We start from the raw sequence: 18,106 nt of genomic DNA, 5'->3' as shown, positions 1-18,106 counted from the left end.
TGGGGCTGCCCAAGGGGCAGAGGAGCTGGCCAGGTGCCCTCTGTGGTAGCCCTTCCTGACTTTGTGCTGCCAGCTGAGGACAGGCCCAGGACTGGCCGGCTCTCCTGGAGAGCTGCAGCCCCGCTCACCCGGCCAGGCAGCTGCTCACGGGCAGCAGGATGGAGGGGCCGCTGTCTGAGGGCGGCAGGGATGGTTCCCAGAGGAGGGGACAGTGGGACCAGTGGTTGTTGGCCACTGGCTTGCTGGCCGTGTCCCAGGAGGGCTCCAGGACCCACAGTCCAAGCTGCCCGTGGCGTGTGGCTCTCCCAGCTCACACATTCCTTCCTTCACCCCAGTCGTGGTACTTAGAAAATGGAGGGGTCTGTCCACACTCAGACCAGGCAGGTGGTAGTGAGGTCCCAGCCTCCAGAGGACTCAGGAGGGCCGCCGAGGTCAGCTGCCCCCAGAGTGCAAGACTCCCCTAAAGCAGGATTATGCAGGGATCATTGAATAAGACATACACCCAGTCTGCAGTGAAAACATTTATTTTTTACAAGTTATCTTTATTATAGGTCAACATTCAGACGTAAGAGACCATCACCATGGGGAACCACCGTGACCCTCCAGCCCCGCCCCAGGTGTGTGCGTGGGCTCAGGGCAGAGGCCGGTCCCAGCAGCAGGACACAGCAGCACACGGACGATCGTGGTCCACACGCCTGCGTTTAGCTTCTAACCATGACGCATACGTGTTTCAGTGTAAACTGCTCCCCTCGCCCACCCTGAAACACCCTTAATTCCAGGGAGACAAAATCAACAAAAGCTGCTGCCCACAGGACCCCAGGCCCAGCCGCTTCCTGCCCCGGGGACCCTCCAGGGTGGATCTGGGGTCAGAACAGAGACCCCTTTGAATGTGGCTTTGTCACTGATTGTATCTGATGCTTAGAAAATTGGTTTTAATGTTTCAGGGGAGGGAGGGGTTTCCAGCCACTCACCTCTGGGTCAGGTGAGCCCCCAGGTATGGGTGTGACCTTGGCAGCCCTGCACCCTACCCTGGAGGAGCCGACACCGGCAGCGCTCGGGCGCCCGGCCTGCCGTCCACACTGATTCCAGGGACACAACAGGGCCGGTGTTTCCTTCTGTGCACCTGGCAGAGGAGCTCGCCCAGACCCCCTGCTCCTGCCCCGACTCGTCAAGAAACCAGAGGCTGTTCTGGAGCCCGCTTTTATTGTACTGTCGCTTTGCCCCGGACGGCGGCAGTCACGCCGCTGGGTGATATATACATATACACATATGTACACACACTGCCCACACCTACAGCAGAGACGACGCCAACCGTGCTTGAAAGGACAGTAAAAATGCTGCTTTTGCCAAATTCCACAGGAGAAGGAGTCACAACCAAAACAGCAAAACAGGTGAGTCCTGTGTCACACGGGCTCACAGCTCAGAACGCTGGGAAAGGAATGAGATCAGTCACTTTTTCACGCCCCTCACCACCCCACCCCCCACCCCGCGCTGTCCCCCTGGTGGGATGTGCTGAGAGCCAGGGAAGAATGGACGGGGCCCCTGGGCTCTGCCCCCGCAGAGCCTGGCCCCTCTAGGGAGAGCCCACGAGCCGGTGCCCACCCCCCTCACAGGTGGTCTCACACCACAGGCCACGGAGGCTGCCCGTCTCCCCGGTGGGCACTGCACAAGCTCCCCTGGAACAGACCGCCCGAGGTTAGAATACACCAGATGGTCCCGGCAGGGCCCCTCCCCGAACAGGAGCCCTGTGGACACAGCACGCCTAAGGGGCCCCAGCGGTGCTGGCTGCTTGACTCATCAGAGAAGTAGGAAAGCTCACGCACGAGCGGTAACATCTACAGCAGTTTGAAAACAGAAAAACGCCCGGAAAAGACAAGAGACCACGTCACCAAGCAAAAGCAGAAACCTACGGGCCGGCAGCTCCCGTCTGCACCCTGCGGCCTCTCCACGCTCCCTGCAGGCCACAGGCGGGCAGTGCTGCCATAGCCTCAGGGCACCCAGCACTGGCCTCGGCGGCCCTGGAGCGAGGGCCGAGGCGCTCCTGTTCCCACCACAGCAGGCAGAGAGGGTTGTCCCCTCCGAGCACACGAACAGGGGGCCCTCCAGACACAACACCCTGCTCACCAGGGAAGCAGGTGGGCCACACACAGAAAAGGGAAATGCAACCAGGGACCTAGGTCTTCAGTCAGGGGAAGGGCCTGAAAGCACAGACAGGGAAGACTTTGAAAGGGCTTCTTCCTCCAAATCAACAAAGTGGACGTGCTTCGGGATTGGGGTCGGGGTCAGGGTCAGGGGAGGGGGGGGGCGTGGTCCAGTCCCTGCGCCTGGCCCCTGCGGTACCCAGCTCTCACGGAGTCATCAGCACCGCCTCGAGGATTGTTGTCACCACCGTCACGATTTATTTAGTTTTTACAAATTCTACAGGAGACTGGGTTCAACAAACTTCCAGACCTGCCCCTCTGGCCTCCAGGGGAGCATCACGTTTCTAGCGGACGATCAGTAAGATTCAGGAACCAAAAGACACCTGGCAGGGATTCGCCCTGACCTGCGTGATGGGCCTCGGAGTTTTCTGCCCGCGAAGCAGTGACACAGTCCCGGTGGGAGGGGCGGCTGCCCACCTGAAGCCCCACCTCTGAGCTTCGTGCTTGGCCACTCCAGGGAACGACGACTCACTTCCTAAGTCATTTCCAGAAACGCCAGGAAGGCCGACTAGGGCCTGCTCTCAGGCTGAATTCTTGCTGGCCTGGAATTGGCACCTAAGACTGTCCTAGTGTCTGGCCTCCTCCCTGTTCCAGGGTAGGTCAAACAATGGATTTCTTGTCCTTTTGAGAGGTCGGATTTCAGCAGATTATTTCTCATTTAACATCAGCGCAGATCTCTCCTCTTGCTGAACATCTTCGTGATTGTTTTCAAGGGCAAAACCCCAAACAAAATGGAACCCACACGTGCCCACGGACCTGGTGCCCGCAGAGCCGGCTGCTCACCCCACACAGCACCGCGAGGGCAGCAGGCAAGCTGGGGCCTGGGCGGGGGCGGGGTGGGGTGGGGTGGGGGTAATCAGTGGCTCGGGAAGGTGTCCTGGTGCGTCTGACCTCCTTGCCCGCAGCCCCCTGCCCCACGGCCTTCCCTACTGGACGTTCCGGAGGAGCCCAGCGGTCACGAGGTGCATGATGGGAAACCAGACCCACTTGGGCCACGCAGGTCCCGGGGCAGGTGCTGGTCTGACACGGGCCCAGCACAACCACGTCTCCAAGTCCTCAGAGCAGGGGCCACCACAGATCTGGACGCGGACAAGACAGACTGGCTTCCAACAGCCCACAGACGGTGCACGGACAGAGGTGCACGGGGCTTCCGTGGTCTGGCTGCGGGCTAACAAGCCCAAGGGCACCAGGGCCACTTGGGGACCCAACCCTCTGCCCAGAGTGTGCCTTTGGTCCAGCTGGTCCTTTCTCCATGAGCCCGATGTCTCTAGCTCTGCCCAAACCATCAACGATGGCCAAAGGGAGCAGTCGGAGGAAAGCGGGTGGGTGAGGGCTCTGGGAAGCACAGAGGGGAGGGCTGTGCAGCCCACTCGCCACCGGCAGCCGGGACTCTCAGCCCCCCTGACCACCACTAATTGGGCCGCTGCTGCCATCTGTGGTTCTTAGAGGTTCAAAAAAGCATTAGCAAGAGGCCAGGAGGGCCTGAAGGAATGTGGAGGGCGATGCAGGGAAGGGGAGAGTGGAGGCCGCGGGAGGCGCCCCTTCCATCCAGCTCATGGCCTGGGGACGTGTGGGAGCATCCCCACCCCGGGAGGGAGCACGCTCGAAGTGCGGGGGCCTCAGGTCAGACATGGGGAACAACTGCCACGAGGCTGAGCAGACGGGGGGAATGGGTCCCGCACAGACTGTCCTCGGGACGAACGCCACAGAAACACCCCGGCGCTGGGAGAGGGGGCCCAGCTCCTTCCTGGCAGGTGAGTCCAGAGGCCCTGCCTGTGGCCACGTGGTAGGCAGGCACGGGGCAGGGAGCAGACCCCACGGCTCCAGCCAGGCAGCACCTGCCTCAGGCCCCCATGGGCACGGGGAACGGAGCGCCCGTCCCGCCCGAGCCCGCCTGACCGTGAGGGACCACACAGGCCGTCCAACCACTGCGTCGACCTGCCCGAGAGCCCTGAGGCGGCCCCACGTCCGGGGAATGCGGCCTGGCTGCAACACGCTCACAACACAGACAGACATGGAACGTAACCCCGTACATGCTATTAAAAAAGGAAACAACAGAAGAAGAAGACCGTAGCTAAACTGCTTTAAATACTGCATGCTACGCACTTCGTGTGTCAGGGATCGGTGGGCGGGCGGGCGGGCACAGAGGCGGGCTGGCGCTGCGCTCCCGGGGCCAGGGTGGCTCCCGCCCCCTCTCTGGGACTACAGTCCATGATTCTAAGGTCGAGCGGCTGGGTGCTGACTGACCCTCGAATCACAGCTTCTCCTGAATTTAGTTGAACCCATCGGTGTGATAGCTGGGGTGGGAGTCGGCTGTGAGCTGGGTGGTCTCCGTGGCGGACGCCGGCTGGATGACGATCGGCGTGTCTGCGGCCTCTGCAAGCAAGCGACGCGCGGCGTCAGGTCGGGCCGGTGGGCCTCTCGGCCCCTGACACCGTCTCTGGGTGACACGCTCGGCCACCTGGTGGCTCGACCGGGGTCGGAGGTCCTAAGACGAGCGCCCAGGGCGGGGCGAGGCTGCCAGGACCTCCGCCCCACACGACCTTCCTCGGCGGCCTCGGCCCTCGGCCCTCCCCGCCTACTGAGCCACCACAGTCGGCGGCGGGGACAGCCCTCCGCGCCTGCTTTACCTCCGGCGTCCACGTTCACACCTCAACCGTCCCGCCGCCACCACAAACACTCCCGCACAGTGTCAGTGCCCTCCTGTTTGACGAGACAGGGCGACACGTTCAGGGCCCGCTCCGGCCCCGCCCCTCGCGCGCGCCCCGGGCGGCGGGCACACTCACCCCTCTCGTCGGACTGCAGCTGCGCTTCCAGGTCCTCGGGGGACACGTAGAACTCGGTCTCCTCGCCCTCGGGCGCCTTGGGCTTGCACTTCCCGCAGCAGCAGTTGAAGCAGCAGCAGAGGCAGCAGCAGCAGTAGCAGCAGGTGAGGAGCCCGCAGAACACGAACAGGGCCTGGGGGCGGGAGACGTGGCTGTGCGGCGAGGCCGGGACGCAGCGCTCACCCGCCCTCCCCCCCCGCCAGGGTCACAGAGGGGTCCCCACACCAGCAGCGGACTCTTTTCCAGATCAAGGAGAATAAAGAAAGCACTGAACACGGGAAGACAGGAGGGCAGGAGGGAGGAGACCCGCTGCGTAAAGAAGAGTGACTTCTGAGAGGGGAGGAGGGCTGACCGGCCGCTGCCAGACCGGCTTCCGACAGCCTAGCGCCCGGCAGTGAGCCACGTGCTCGGGCCTTACGCGACACACGCTCTGGACAGAATCAGGAAACCCAGTAATGTTACGATATAGAACAGTAATATTTCTTCACAAGTTTCTCAAGCTAGATATTTCTAACAAGTCGTCCCTAATCACAAAAATAAATCTGTCCACAAAGTGATGAAAAAGTTCGTTTCCTACTTCTACCACAGTGACTCACGAAAGAAAATGCTGTGGACGCCACCACTCAGCACAGACCTCGCTCTGTGCGCTCGGGCTGGATGCAGGCAGGCCACAGGCCAGCTACAATCCGCTGGGACCGGGCTTTTGCCCCTATCTACGGGGACGAGGAGCCCGCCATGTGCCCAGATCCACCTGGCGGGATGTGAGTGTGGGAGCTGCGTCCTCACCTTGGCCCACCAGCTGGAGAGCACGAAGTAGGTGTTCACGTTCTCCTCCCCAAACTGCTCGGCCACGTAGAGCCCCAGCGAGCCGTACTTGTCGTAGATGTTTCTTTTCGTGGCGTCCGTCAGGATGGCGTGGGCGTTGTTGATCTCCTTAAACTTGTCTGCGGCCTCTGGGTTATCTGGGTTCTTGTCAGGGTGATATTTCAAGGCCAGCTTCCTGCAAACCAAAACCATCTGTTGGCCTCACGTCTCATGCCCATCCACCGGATGGAGGGCCGGCAGAGGAACGTTTTACCCGTCACCGCCTCCCTTTCCAACCGGCCACAGAACTAGAGAACGCCAGGCTCAACAGAAATCTCTGCAATTATCTCAGGGCAAGCCTCCCGTCCTGAACCATCCACAGAGCAGCAAGTGCCCGGGTGAGAGCTGACCTGCGGGCACTCCCAAGAACTTCCAACCCCGCTGCTGCCCTCTAGCGTCCTGACTGTACATTTGCCAAACGGAGGGACAGGCAAGGAGCGTGCGGCACAGGCACTTTATTGTACTGATAAGGAGATAAGCTGAGAACACAGAGGACAGTGTCGGTCTCTGACAGCTGCTCAGTGACACCGCACAGGAGGGGCAAGCTCAGCCATACGGGAAGGCTACCCCGGGGTGTGCAGACCCTGCCATCACAGCTCAGCACATCCAGACCTGCCCCCCGAGCCGTCTGTTCCAGGGTAGGGAGTACACATGACCCACAAACTGCTGTTTTTTTGTTGCCAAGAAAACATTAAGGTAATAATCGTAAGCTATAAGGGAACACACTACACACATAAAGATGCAACGGAATGGCTACCAGTGAAACAGCGAGCAGGCCAGCAGGCCGGGGAAACACATGCAGATAAAAGACAGGAGGTGTATATACATCCATGACACTCTACCAAAAGTTAAATAGATAGCTAGTGGGAAGCAGCCGCATAGCACAGGGAGATCAGCTCGGTGCTTTGTGACCACCTAGAGGGGTGGGATGGGGAGGGTGGGAGGGAGGGAGATGCAAGAGGGAAGAGAAATGGGAACATATTGTATATGTATAACTGATTCACTTTGTTATAAAGCAGATGCTAACACACTATTGTAAGGCAATTATACTTCAATAAAGATGTTTGAAAAAAAAAAAAAAAAGACAGGAGGGGCGGGAGCCGCCCGCCCCGGGCCCAGGCCTCTTACCGGTAGGACTTCTTAATGTCATCCGAGGTTGCATTCTTGTCCAGCCCCAGAACGTGGTACAGGGATTCCCCAGAGGTAGAGAGTGAACGCTGTCTCTGGTCTGCCATGGCAGGCTAGTCTACAAGGAGAACGCAGAGAAAACATCAAAAAGTACAGATAAAAATTCCAAGCGCAGAGCTGATGGACTTGATTCCATTTGACTATTTTAAGCAAAAAAAAAATCACAGCACTTTGTAGGGGTCACAACGTACACCAATATAACACATTCAACTACAGCAGGAAGGAGGTGTGGTCCCACGTGGGGGTAAGGGGCAGTTTCTAACTGTGCTACACTACTGTCACCCTAAGTAGACTGTAAAAAATTTAAGTGTGTTTATTGTAATCCCCTGGGCAACCTCTAAATAAAGACGTAAGGAGGCAAAGCTAGAAAGCTGAAGGGAAAATGAAAATGAAACTCCATAGACTAAAAACTCCATTAAGAGGAAGAGATTGTCAAAATGGATAAAAAATGCAAGACCCAACTAGACACTGTCTGCGAGAGACACTTTAAAAACAGAGCCTCAAAATACATGAAGCAAAGTGCTGACTGAAATAAGGGGAGAAGCAGACAACTTCAGTCACAAAAATCTTAACACCCCTCTCTCAGAAACTGACAGAACAGACACACACACAAAATCAGGAAAAATACCGACAATCTAAAGAACACTATCAACCACCATGACCCAATTACCTCTACGACACCCACATCCACAGAACTTACACTTCTTAAAAATCACCAAGACATACCACATGATGGGCCTTAAAACAAGTTTTAACAAATTTAAGTGGACTGAAATCATACACAGTATGTCCCCAACCCTAACAGATTAGAGACCCGAAGGAAAATATCTATGAAAACCTCAAGTGTTTAAATATTAAACGATACACTTCTAAATAACACGCAGTTCAAAGAAAAGAGGACGGACATAATTTCTAAACTCATTACTGATCTAATAATCTGTGTGTGATTATAGGCTACTACTTAAAAATAAGTTGATATATTCATAGTTGCCAAAACCCAGAAGCAACCAGGATGCCCTTCAGCAGGTGATGGATAAATAAACTGTGGTCCATCCGGACAGTGGAACATTATTCAGCAAACTTGTGTTTTCCATGAAAAGACAAGGAGGAACCTTAAATGCATTTAAGTGAAAGAAGCCAATCTGAAAAAGCTACAGACTATATGATTCCAACTCTGACATTCTGGAAAAGACAAAACTATGGAGACAGTAAAAAGATCAGTGTTTGCCAGGGGTTGGGAGAGGGAGGGATGAACAGGCAGAGCACAGAAGATTTTTAGGGCAGTGAAACTATTCTGATACTACAATTGCAGATACATGTCATTATACGTTTGAAAAACCCCACAGAACGTGCAACACCAAGAGTGAGCCCTGATGTTAAACTACAGACTTGATTTACTCTGTATCAATGGACCACACCAATGCTAATAAACTGTGGGACTGGGGCGGGCAGGGAGTACAAGGGAACTCTCTGCACATTCTCCTCAATTTTTGTGTAAACCTAAAACTGCCTTAAACAATAGTTCTGCTATCCTCAGAGACTGAGATTACAATAAGCTGTGAAGAAAAAGGAGCACAGAAGGATAAGACAGTCTCTGGAAATCACTATCTGAGCAGTGAAGTTGTCAACGAAGCAGACGGGTACAACGAACGATATGCCTGAAACGGCTGAGGGCCACAGTACAGAGAAGGCACAATTCAGGAAGCGTCTGAACAGAACCAGCACAGAGAAAACAGAAAATGAGAAAATCTGCCAGGCAGGAATTTGAAAGGCAAAGAATACAGACAACTGAGAAAAAAAGAGTCAATTGAAAACAAAACTAGAGCTGAAAGAAAACACAAGTGTGCAAACTGAGGCCCCACCAGGTAGAGCACCAAGGCCATACTTCAACATCCTGGGCGCTAAGAACTTCCCCAAACAAAACACGTTTCGAATTCTAAGGAGATAGGAGTTTCACCTTAGGATTCCACTATCAACAAAGTGTAAAGTCAGAAGAAGGTATAAATGCAAGAGTCTGGGAAAAGTACTGCTTGCGCATCTTCAACGAAACAATGATCTGAGGAGTATTTCAACAAAATGTGGAAAGAAATCAAGAAACAGGAGAAGATGCGATAAGAGGAGTGGTGGTGTCCCGGCCTGCGGGGGAGTGGCCCAGGAGTGCCCTCTCCTGCAGGTGGCAAGGTCACCTCTGATCACAACACAGGACACGCACATGAACTCCCTCCAGACTGGGGTCCGCAGGGGCTGGGCTCCCCCGGCCCCCAGTAGCCTCACGACGCAGGCACTCCGACGGTTATGTCACAGACAGAGAGACAGATACACAGCGAGGTGAAGTCAGGACCTGAACCCAAACCGAAGGGCGCGGCCTCTCGGCTGAGGCACACCAGGTCAGCCACCTTGGTACGAAGCCTAAGGGACGGTGGTGTACAGCTGAGGGCAGGAAATTAAACACGCCTCACTTCAATCCCAGAGATGGTGGGCTTTGGCATCACGGCGTGAGGACCCTTAAGCCCAGTTCTGACAGCTTCCAGATGCTGGGCGTGGCCAAGTCGCTGCAGTGCTTGGAGCCTCCCTCCTCACCTGGATGGACACAAGGACCCCCTTACCCCCCCACCCCATGGCAGGGCTTCACAGAGCCCAGGGACCCTCAGTGATGTTGATGGCGGAACATATTCTCGTCAAGTCTCCATTACTAGGAATTTTGTTCATTTACTCCACAACAGAAGTACCATGACTTCGTCAAGTTTAATTACTACTTGGCTAAGTAATTTTTTTGGTCCTTAGGTACTGTTATGGAAAATACAACTCTGACAAATTATTTTGTATTCTCAGTTACTCAGTGCCTACTAAATAGCACTTTTAGAAGCCCATCCACAGGAAAATATCAATACATACTTTTGTATCTGCTTATAGAAGTAACTATATAATTATCTAAGACGTCTAGAGGCAGTCAGCTACTTAATTTGACTAAAAAGAATTCCCTGTGGAACTTTAGCATTTAAGTCATGATTCTCCAGCACCGCTTACACCAGAGATCACAGACGTTCTTGCAACAAGGGGCAACATTTCCTAGTCTAGGACAGAACCACCCTAAGAAAAATCAGCACACACCTGGCTTAGTTACTAGGTAAGCTAGTCACTGTGATTCATCACCTGCTTGTTCACAGGTACAGACAGATCACTGACTTTCAAAACCTTCGAATTAATTTTCTTTTGTTTTTTTTTTGTTGGTGTTTGTTTTCTACTGCTGAGTTTTAAGAAAGCTTTCCATATTTAGTTATTTTTTAAAATTTTCATTTTTTATTTTTTGGCTGCATCAGGTCTCGTTGCTGTGCACGGGCTTTCTCTAGTTGTGACGAGCGGGGGGCTGCTCTTTGTTGCAGTGCGCGGGCTTCTCATTGAGGTGGCTTCTCTTGTCGCAGAGCACGGACTCTAGAGCGCAGGCTCAGTAGTTGTGGCACACAGGCTTAGTTGCTCCGCGGCATGTGGAATCTTCCTGGACCAGGGCTCGAACCTGTGTCCCCTGCATTGGCAGGCAGATTCTTAACCACTGCACCACCAGGGAAGCCCCAGAATTAATTTTCTTAGTTTCAATGAACTGCCAGCAACTATGACCAAACTTTAAAAGGCCAATACTTGTTTAATAATAAACATATCTCCTCAATCCCAGGGATTAAAAATCAGCTTCGGGGCTTCCCTGGTGGCTCAGTGGTTGGGAGTCTGCCTGTCAATGCAGGGGACACGGGTTCGAGCCCTGGTCTGGGAGGATCCCGCATGCCGCGGAGCAACTAGGCCCCTGCAGCACAACTACTGAGCCTGCGCGTCTGGAGTCTGTGCTCCGCAACAGGAGAGGCCGCGGTGGTGGGAGGCCCGCGCGCCACGATGAGGAGTGGCCCCCACTTGCCGCAACTGGAGAGGGCCCTCGCACAGAGGCGAAGATCCAGCACAGCCATAAATAAATAAATAAATAAATAAATAAAATTTAAAAAAAAAAACAAAAAAACTAACTGACATTTAAAAAAAAAAAAAAAAAATCAGCTTCCGCATTCCCAGTCCTTAGTGCCCGGCAGCTTTCCCTCCCCCACCAGGTGTGGCGCGACCCTGTGACACTCGGTGCCAGAACGTGGTGGAGCAACGCCGGACATTCTGCCTGGACACTGACACCATCAGGCAAGTTCTCCCCACACAGAGGACAGGTTAATGCTCATGTGCATTCAAGAACGTATGGAACCAAGAGCTTCCAGAAAAAACGACTTGGCGATAAAATCCAGCAAGTGAAGATGTGAACCAGAGGAAAGTCATCAAAAATGGAAGCCGGGGCAACAGGTCTGCAGGCAGGCGACAAACCCACAGAAGTGCAAGACCCCGACTGAGGAGTGGCAGGAGCTCCAGCAACAAACCCCCCGCAAACCTCCTGGCCCCAGCGGCGGGTCAGGACACAGGTGGGCACAGTGTGTGCAGCCCCACGGCCCCAGCGGACCTTGGCACACGGGTGCCCCTGGTTAAGGGGGCGGGTCTGCTGTGGTGAGGGAGCAGCAGTTTTATTAGTATCACCGTGATCTTTTGTTTGCCAGATTCGAGGGAAACTGGAACAAACGCTTCTATTTAAAAGACGATGTGGGGATTTCCCTGGTGGCACAGTGGCTAAGAATCCGCCTGCCAATGCAGGGGACACAGGTTCGAGCCCTGGTCTGGGAAGATCCCACGTGTCGCGGAGCAACTAAGCCCGTGCACCACAACTACTGAGCCCACGTGCCACAACTACTGAAGCCCGTGCGCCTAGAGCCCGTGCTCCACAAGAGAAGCCCTGCTCGCCACAACTAGAGAAAGCCTGCACGCAGCAACAAAGACCCAACACAGCCAAAAATAAAATATAAATAAATAAATAAATTTTAAAAAGTAATAAAAATAAAATAAAAGACGATGTGAATATCTTCGGAAGGTAAGTATCTGGTAATCTGGTTGTTTCTGGGAAGAACCAGGGAGCAGAGGTTAAAAGACTTATTCTTTGTTGTCTACCATTTCTTTACCTATTCCCATACTATTGTTTGATTTTTAAAATCATGTCCTTCTGTAGCCTTTTCTGCATTGCATGAACTTTTTACAAATCTATATATGTATCTTTTTAATAAAAACTACAAAGTTGTCGTTCTCCTTGTGCTTCCAGACGCATGTCTGCCCTCCTAGAGGCTCTGTCACAAGTCACTTCCAGGACACACGACTTTAGCATGTCGGACTGTCGGGGGTACTGAGAGCCCAGCCTTCCTGGGCAACAAGGTCCTTTAGCCCCAGGAGTCTGGCCCACGTTCCTGTGCACTAACTTCCCTCTCACAGCCAGCAAGCCTCCAACAGTCCCCACAGAATCCCTTCTCATCAGAGTTCAAGAGCAAGCTGTCCATTTGGGAATCTGTTCTGGCTACTAGCCAATCAAAGGGACCTTAACGGAGGATCCAGCCAACCAGGGTCTAGTCAACTCCAAATTCTCCTAGGAACCAGCAAACATCCTCGTGTGGACTCCCTCCAACCCAATTTTCAATCAGAGTTTTCTGACATCACAAACAGAGTGAGAGACTAAATAAACTTCCTTATATTTTAATGAAATCACTGACAGCACAGCGATGGGTCTGGACAGCTCAAGCCTAATTTAATTATGTCTAAGCCAAGAAGTCAAACACCAGAAAACAGCAAGCTGGGGACAGTAAAAGTCAGCACAGGCTTTAACACCAAGGCTTACTTTGGTGCTATTCGTCAAAGTATTATTACTCTAGAAGCAGGTGCGCAAGCTTTTTGGTAAAGGGCAAGATAGTAACATTTCAGTCTTGTGGGCCATCCAGACAGTCTCCGTGTCCCGAGTTCTCAGCTCTGCCTTTGAAGCATGGAAGCACACAGTGTCTAAAAGAATGGGCACAACTGTGCACCCATAAACCTGACTTAATTACAGAAGCAGGCACAACCCTTGCCCCAGGGGTCAAGTAATGGCTCTCTTGTGAATTATTTTAGGGAAGTTGGGTGTTGTGAACAGGCACTTACATTTGTGTGCTGTGGGCAAGTGTCGGCTTAGTTACTGTGACTCCTTTTCGGTCCTCAAAGTTAACTCTGCACAAATACAAAACGAAGACGTGGGCAAGAAATGTTGTGAATATGCATTTCCAATCAAGATGGCAAAATCCAAAGAAATTTGTTGCAACGTGAAGCGATTAGGCCAGACAGCAGCAACAGCGCCCACCCTGAAAAGCTGCTGGAAAAGCTGTGAACGAGGTGATGGCATTTTTGACATAAACCATCCAAGAGTGCTCACTGTCGTCCCCCGTCAGTCACTCTTCTTACTTTAGACCGTGGTTTAAGCACCACTAGCTCTGGCTTCCGAGGGTTTTTCCAACTGGAATCTTAGGTTCCCATGTAATACGGAACAATGACCCTGATAATATCTTCATACCAAAGAACAGAGAAACGAGATCGTCTACTTTGTGAGTCTCTCCACTGACACGAGGAGAGCCCGCTGACTGCATCAGATACAAACTGTCCCCGAGGATGACGCCCCCCCTCCTGTCACCGCTGGCGGGTACGGATGCCGGCACAGCGACAGTGCAACGCTACACCCACGCAATAAAGACGACTTTCAGTGTGCTTTGCTGGGGCTCCAACGACGATGACTCTGTTCACAGGACACACGTCTGTCTCGAAGGGCGCTGACCCTTCCCCAGGGTCACGGGTTCAAAAGCATTTACACACATGCCGGGTGCTGGGCAGGAGACACCACCCCTGATGCCGGGGAGTGCTGGGGCGGGAAGACACCCTGAATCAGGGTGAGCGTAACTCCCCTAGAACACTGTGATGGGAGCAGAAGAGGCCCATTGTAGGATCAGCTGGCTGCAGAAGACAGAATGAATATGGACAGAATCACGCCCAGGCCCCCCAGTCACACTGCTGAAAACCAGAGATCAAGAGAAAATGGACGCGTTGCAGAGGAGCGAGCGTGTGAACCATACTCTCCTCATTAGAAATCACAGGACCCAGAGGGCAGTGGTACCCAACTGGAAAGCGCTCAGATAAAATACCTGTCAAACCAGAATTCTATTTCCAGAAAAAACACCCCTCAGAAACAAAGGCTGAAATGAAGACATTTTCCGACAGAGACTAAGAGAACCCATCACAAAAACCTAAAATTCAAGAAACACCAATGAGAGTTACCTGGACCGAGGGGAAATGACACCAGATAGAAACCAGCGTCTTTAGAAGGAATGAAGGCCACTGGAAGTGGTGAGCACGTAGGTAATAGATGATCTTTTCCTTTTTCTTTTTAAAAAATACACAGGACAGCTGGAAGCAGGAACGATCAACCTTGGCTTGTGGGGGGGTTTGTGCTGCAAGTAAGACAAACAGGACACCTTCGCACAGAGAGGCAGGGGGTGGGGAGAAATGGACGCCTTATGTGAAGTGGGCAGCATGAGCTCTAAGAAAAGCAAACACCACACAGGGCCATCAACAGAAGGACTGACAATTTCTGGTCTATTCTATACAGAACACTACTTACCAATAAAAGAAGGATAACATACTGACACAGCAATGAAATCAATAAATCTCAAACACAATGTGTTACACAAACAAGCTAAACACAAAATGACTCCATTTATACAAAGATTAAGAACAGGAAAAACAATGTCGTGATATAAACCAGAAAAGCGGCTGTTTCAGGGAAGTAAGGGGACCTCCTAGGAGACAAGAATATTCTTAATTTAAATGCAGCAGTGATCTCACAAGTGTACACACCAAAACTCACTGAAATCCAGTTAAGATCTGTGCCTTTCACTGTATGTCAAGTTTACCTGCAGTAAAAAGAGCCGCTGTTGTAATTAATGTGATTTGTTCTCAACATTAATTAGATACTACAAGAGAACCAAATGAAACATAAAATTCTCTAATCTGTGATGGCAGGCTGCCTGTTTTTACAACAACTTTCATGGAGACACAGAAAAACATCCGTTTGTCTGTCATTCTGTGGCTGCTCTCAGCAGAGACTGTGTCACCAGGAAGCCGAAAATACTTACCGTCTGGCCCTTTAAGAATAAAATAGCTGCTATGAACATGATTCAAACCAGTATTTTATAATTTTGAGTCAGAAAATGAAATAAATGCTGTCCAAGCATAAAAATTATTAAATGTAAATTTCTACATTATTTTCACACACGTTTCGAAAGTTAACATTCTAGTTAGAAACTACCCACTGCCAGGAAATACGCACTTTTAAGTTTCACGCTCAGTTGGGACACGGTCTTGTAACTAAGAGAGAGACCTGAACTGCAAATGGACAGATCTGACTTCATTCTCAGTATGTGTGATATTGGGAAACGCATCTAGGAGGCTCCTGGCAAGCAGAAAGGTTGTGGAAGACAGTGAAGGGGAGAGAGAAAGAATCAAGTTTTGTGGGGTTTTTAAATCATTAAAATCAACTTTTTTCAAAAGTTGTCTTAATAGTTTATTTTCTTAATTTTCTTTTTTTGAGGTTTATTCTAATTTTATTTTTTTAAATTTATTTCATTGAAGTATAGTTGATTTACAATGTGTTAATTCCTGCTGTACAGCAATGTGATTCAGTTATACATATGTATATTCTTTTTCATATTCTTTTCCATTATGGTTTATCACAGGATATCAAATATAGTTCCCTGTGCTATACAGTAGGACCTTGTTGTTTATCCTTCGTAATTTTCTATAGTGATCGGGTATACTTTAATGATTTAAAAGGAATAAACATTTTTCCAAAGCGGGAAAAAAGATCATCCTAAAAATAATGTCCCACAAGTGACAAACTGAAGACCATCCCCTTTGCACCTGGTCAGCGCTCTCCCCTCCCCAGAGCTGGTTTCTCCCATGGTCTTGCGACCTGCCTGCTGCTTCCCTCGATCTCCCCCATCTCCCCAATACCTGGCACCACGGGCACACAGCTCCAGGCTCACCGCCGTGAGGAGGCTCCACTAGAGTGTCACGGGGGAACCAGGTGTCCTCTGCCGCCAGCCTCAAGGTCCAGGAACAGGCCAGCTGTGCTGAGTTGGTGACTAGTCTTTGCCTGAGGAGTCCAGGAGTCCACCTGTTATTTGTTTTGTTTTGTATTTTTTTGGCTGTGCTGTGTGCCTTGCAGGATCTAAGTTCCGCGATCAGGGATTGAACCCGGGCCACAGCAGTGAGTGCGCCGAGTCCTAACCACTGGACCACCAGGAAATGTAGCATCTGCTGTTTGAGGTAGCACCTCAGCATTCTGGTTTTTCCTAAACCCGTTTCGACTAAATTTCAGAGGCATCCCCGAGGCCCATGCCAGCACCTGGGGGGCAGTCACATCTACCTGAGCTACACCTGCTGTAGCTCAGGAACCGCCATCCCAGCTATGCTCCCAGCCTCGGCTCCAGGAGGGTTAGGTCCTGACCTTCAGGCTGCGTCATTTTTAGTAACACACACCTTTAAAAACAAGCAATGGGCACATTCTGCAAATCTGCAGTGCGTCCTGGTGCTGCCAGGAAGAGTACTGGGTCTCCTCCACATTGCGGGGCGGACAACACAAGCCACATACGAGCAGGGGAAATGGGCTTTAAACCAGTCAAAGCTCGCCAACCCCAAGAGGCAGGGGTCCGGTAAGGGGGAGGCTTTTCTGGAGGATACGCAGTCTGTCCTCCCTCACTGCCGCCAGGACAAGTCTGTAAAGCACGGCTCTACTCCTGTCGCCACCCCACTCAGGTCCTTCCCCAACAGCCCACTGGCTGCAGCATCAAAGCCCAGCTCCCGGGCCTGCCCTACAAGGTCCTTGTGGACACAGACCCTGTCTGACACCAGCCTCCTCCCGCCACTGCGCCCACCGGGCCTCGCGGCCTGACAGCTCGCTCTTAGGCAGAGGCAGCGCTGCCAGCCCTGAGCACCCGGGGCCTCCTCAACGTCCTGCCCCTCCTACGCGGAACCCCTACTTAGACCTCCGACCCCGAGGCGGCACCCCTGGTCCCAGAAGGCCGGTCCTGGCGCCCGCTCCACGGATGCACAGCAGAGCCCATCACCTTCGATGGAGCCGTCCTGAACCCTGAGCACATGTCTGTGTTTATTTGTTCAACAAATGGTTATGAAGCACCTGCCACGTGCCACACTCTGCTCTCAAAGCTGGGGATTCAGCGGTGAACAGAATAAGCAAAATGGACCAAAATCCCCGTGCTCACAGGGCACGTCTATGCTCCTTAGAAGACTTAAACATCTTCAGGGCAAAGAGATGTGTATTCTGACTCTTGTATCTCCATGTGTAATATCAGCATGCACTGAATGTTTATTAAGAGTTGCTGTTGAATTCAACCTACTATTGCAGGAAAAAATCATATGCCAACTTCGGAAAAATCATATGCCAACTTTGGTAGAAACAGATTTGAAAACGTCTTAAAAGGAAGGCTATTTTGGTTCTGTTTTTTTGTTTTTTTTAAAAATCCCCCTCCCTCCCTTCCTTCCTTTCTTGGTTGCGCCGGGTCTTAGTTGCTGCAGGCGGGCTCCTTAGTTGCGGCAGGCGGGCTCCTTAGTTGCAGCACGTGAGCTCCTCAGTTGTGGCATGCAAACTCTTAGTTGCAGCATGCATGTGGGGTCTAGTTCCCTGACCAGGGAGCGAACCCGGGCCCCCTGCACTGGGAGCGCAGAGTCTTATCCACTGAGCCACCAGGGAAGTCCCCTGGTTCTGTTTTAAACATGTTATATAATATCTGATACAAAGAAAGGAAGATATGGTACACATAAGCCATGATGCAGCATGATAAAATAAACACCATGACCCCATCCTTCAATTTAAAAACTAGAAAATTACCAATAATTTTGAAACTTCCTGCATTCTCCCCATATACATTACCCTGAAGCAATGTTTATTACAATCTCTTGCTTAAAGAAATTTACCTCATATGTTTCTCCCTAAACAATATTTCGTTTTAATTTTTTGAGCTTAAAAAAATGGTCCTGGGCTTCCCTGGGGGCGCCGTGGTTAAGAATCCGCCTGCCAATGCACGGGTTTGAGCC

At 51.9% G+C, this 18,106-nt stretch overlaps 1 protein-coding gene across 5 annotated transcripts in view; it reads right to left on the bottom strand.

Annotated features, from left to right (window-relative positions):
* Positions 1–508: 508 nt before the first annotated feature.
* Positions 509–18,106, bottom strand: part of DNAJC5 (DnaJ heat shock protein family (Hsp40) member C5) — a 31,553-nt gene continuing 13,955 nt past the window's right edge. For 2 of the 5 annotated variants that reach the window (XM_057529027.1, XM_057529030.1), the window contains exons 2-5: positions 7,019–7,136; positions 5,813–6,026; positions 4,988–5,159; positions 509–4,577 (exon numbers count right to left, since the gene is read on the bottom strand). In XM_057529027.1, the coding sequence (XP_057385010.1) occupies positions 4,474–4,577; positions 4,988–5,159; positions 5,813–6,026; positions 7,019–7,125 (597 nt within the window). In that variant the 5' untranslated portion in view covers positions 7,126–7,136 and the 3' untranslated portion in view covers positions 509–4,473. Of the gene's footprint in view, positions 4,578–4,831; positions 4,905–4,987; positions 5,160–5,812; positions 6,027–7,018; positions 7,137–13,108; positions 13,175–16,003; positions 16,146–18,106 lie in introns of all 5 variants that reach the window. The other 3 variants (XR_009005387.1, XM_057529029.1, XM_057529028.1) reach the window with 3 other exon arrangements.

The sequence above is a fragment of the Balaenoptera acutorostrata genome, chromosome 15, assembly GCF_949987535.1.
Source record: "Balaenoptera acutorostrata chromosome 15, mBalAcu1.1, whole genome shotgun sequence".
Taxonomy (NCBI): domain Eukaryota; kingdom Metazoa; phylum Chordata; class Mammalia; order Artiodactyla; family Balaenopteridae; genus Balaenoptera; species Balaenoptera acutorostrata.
This window is presented reverse-complemented; position numbering and strand designations above follow the sequence as displayed.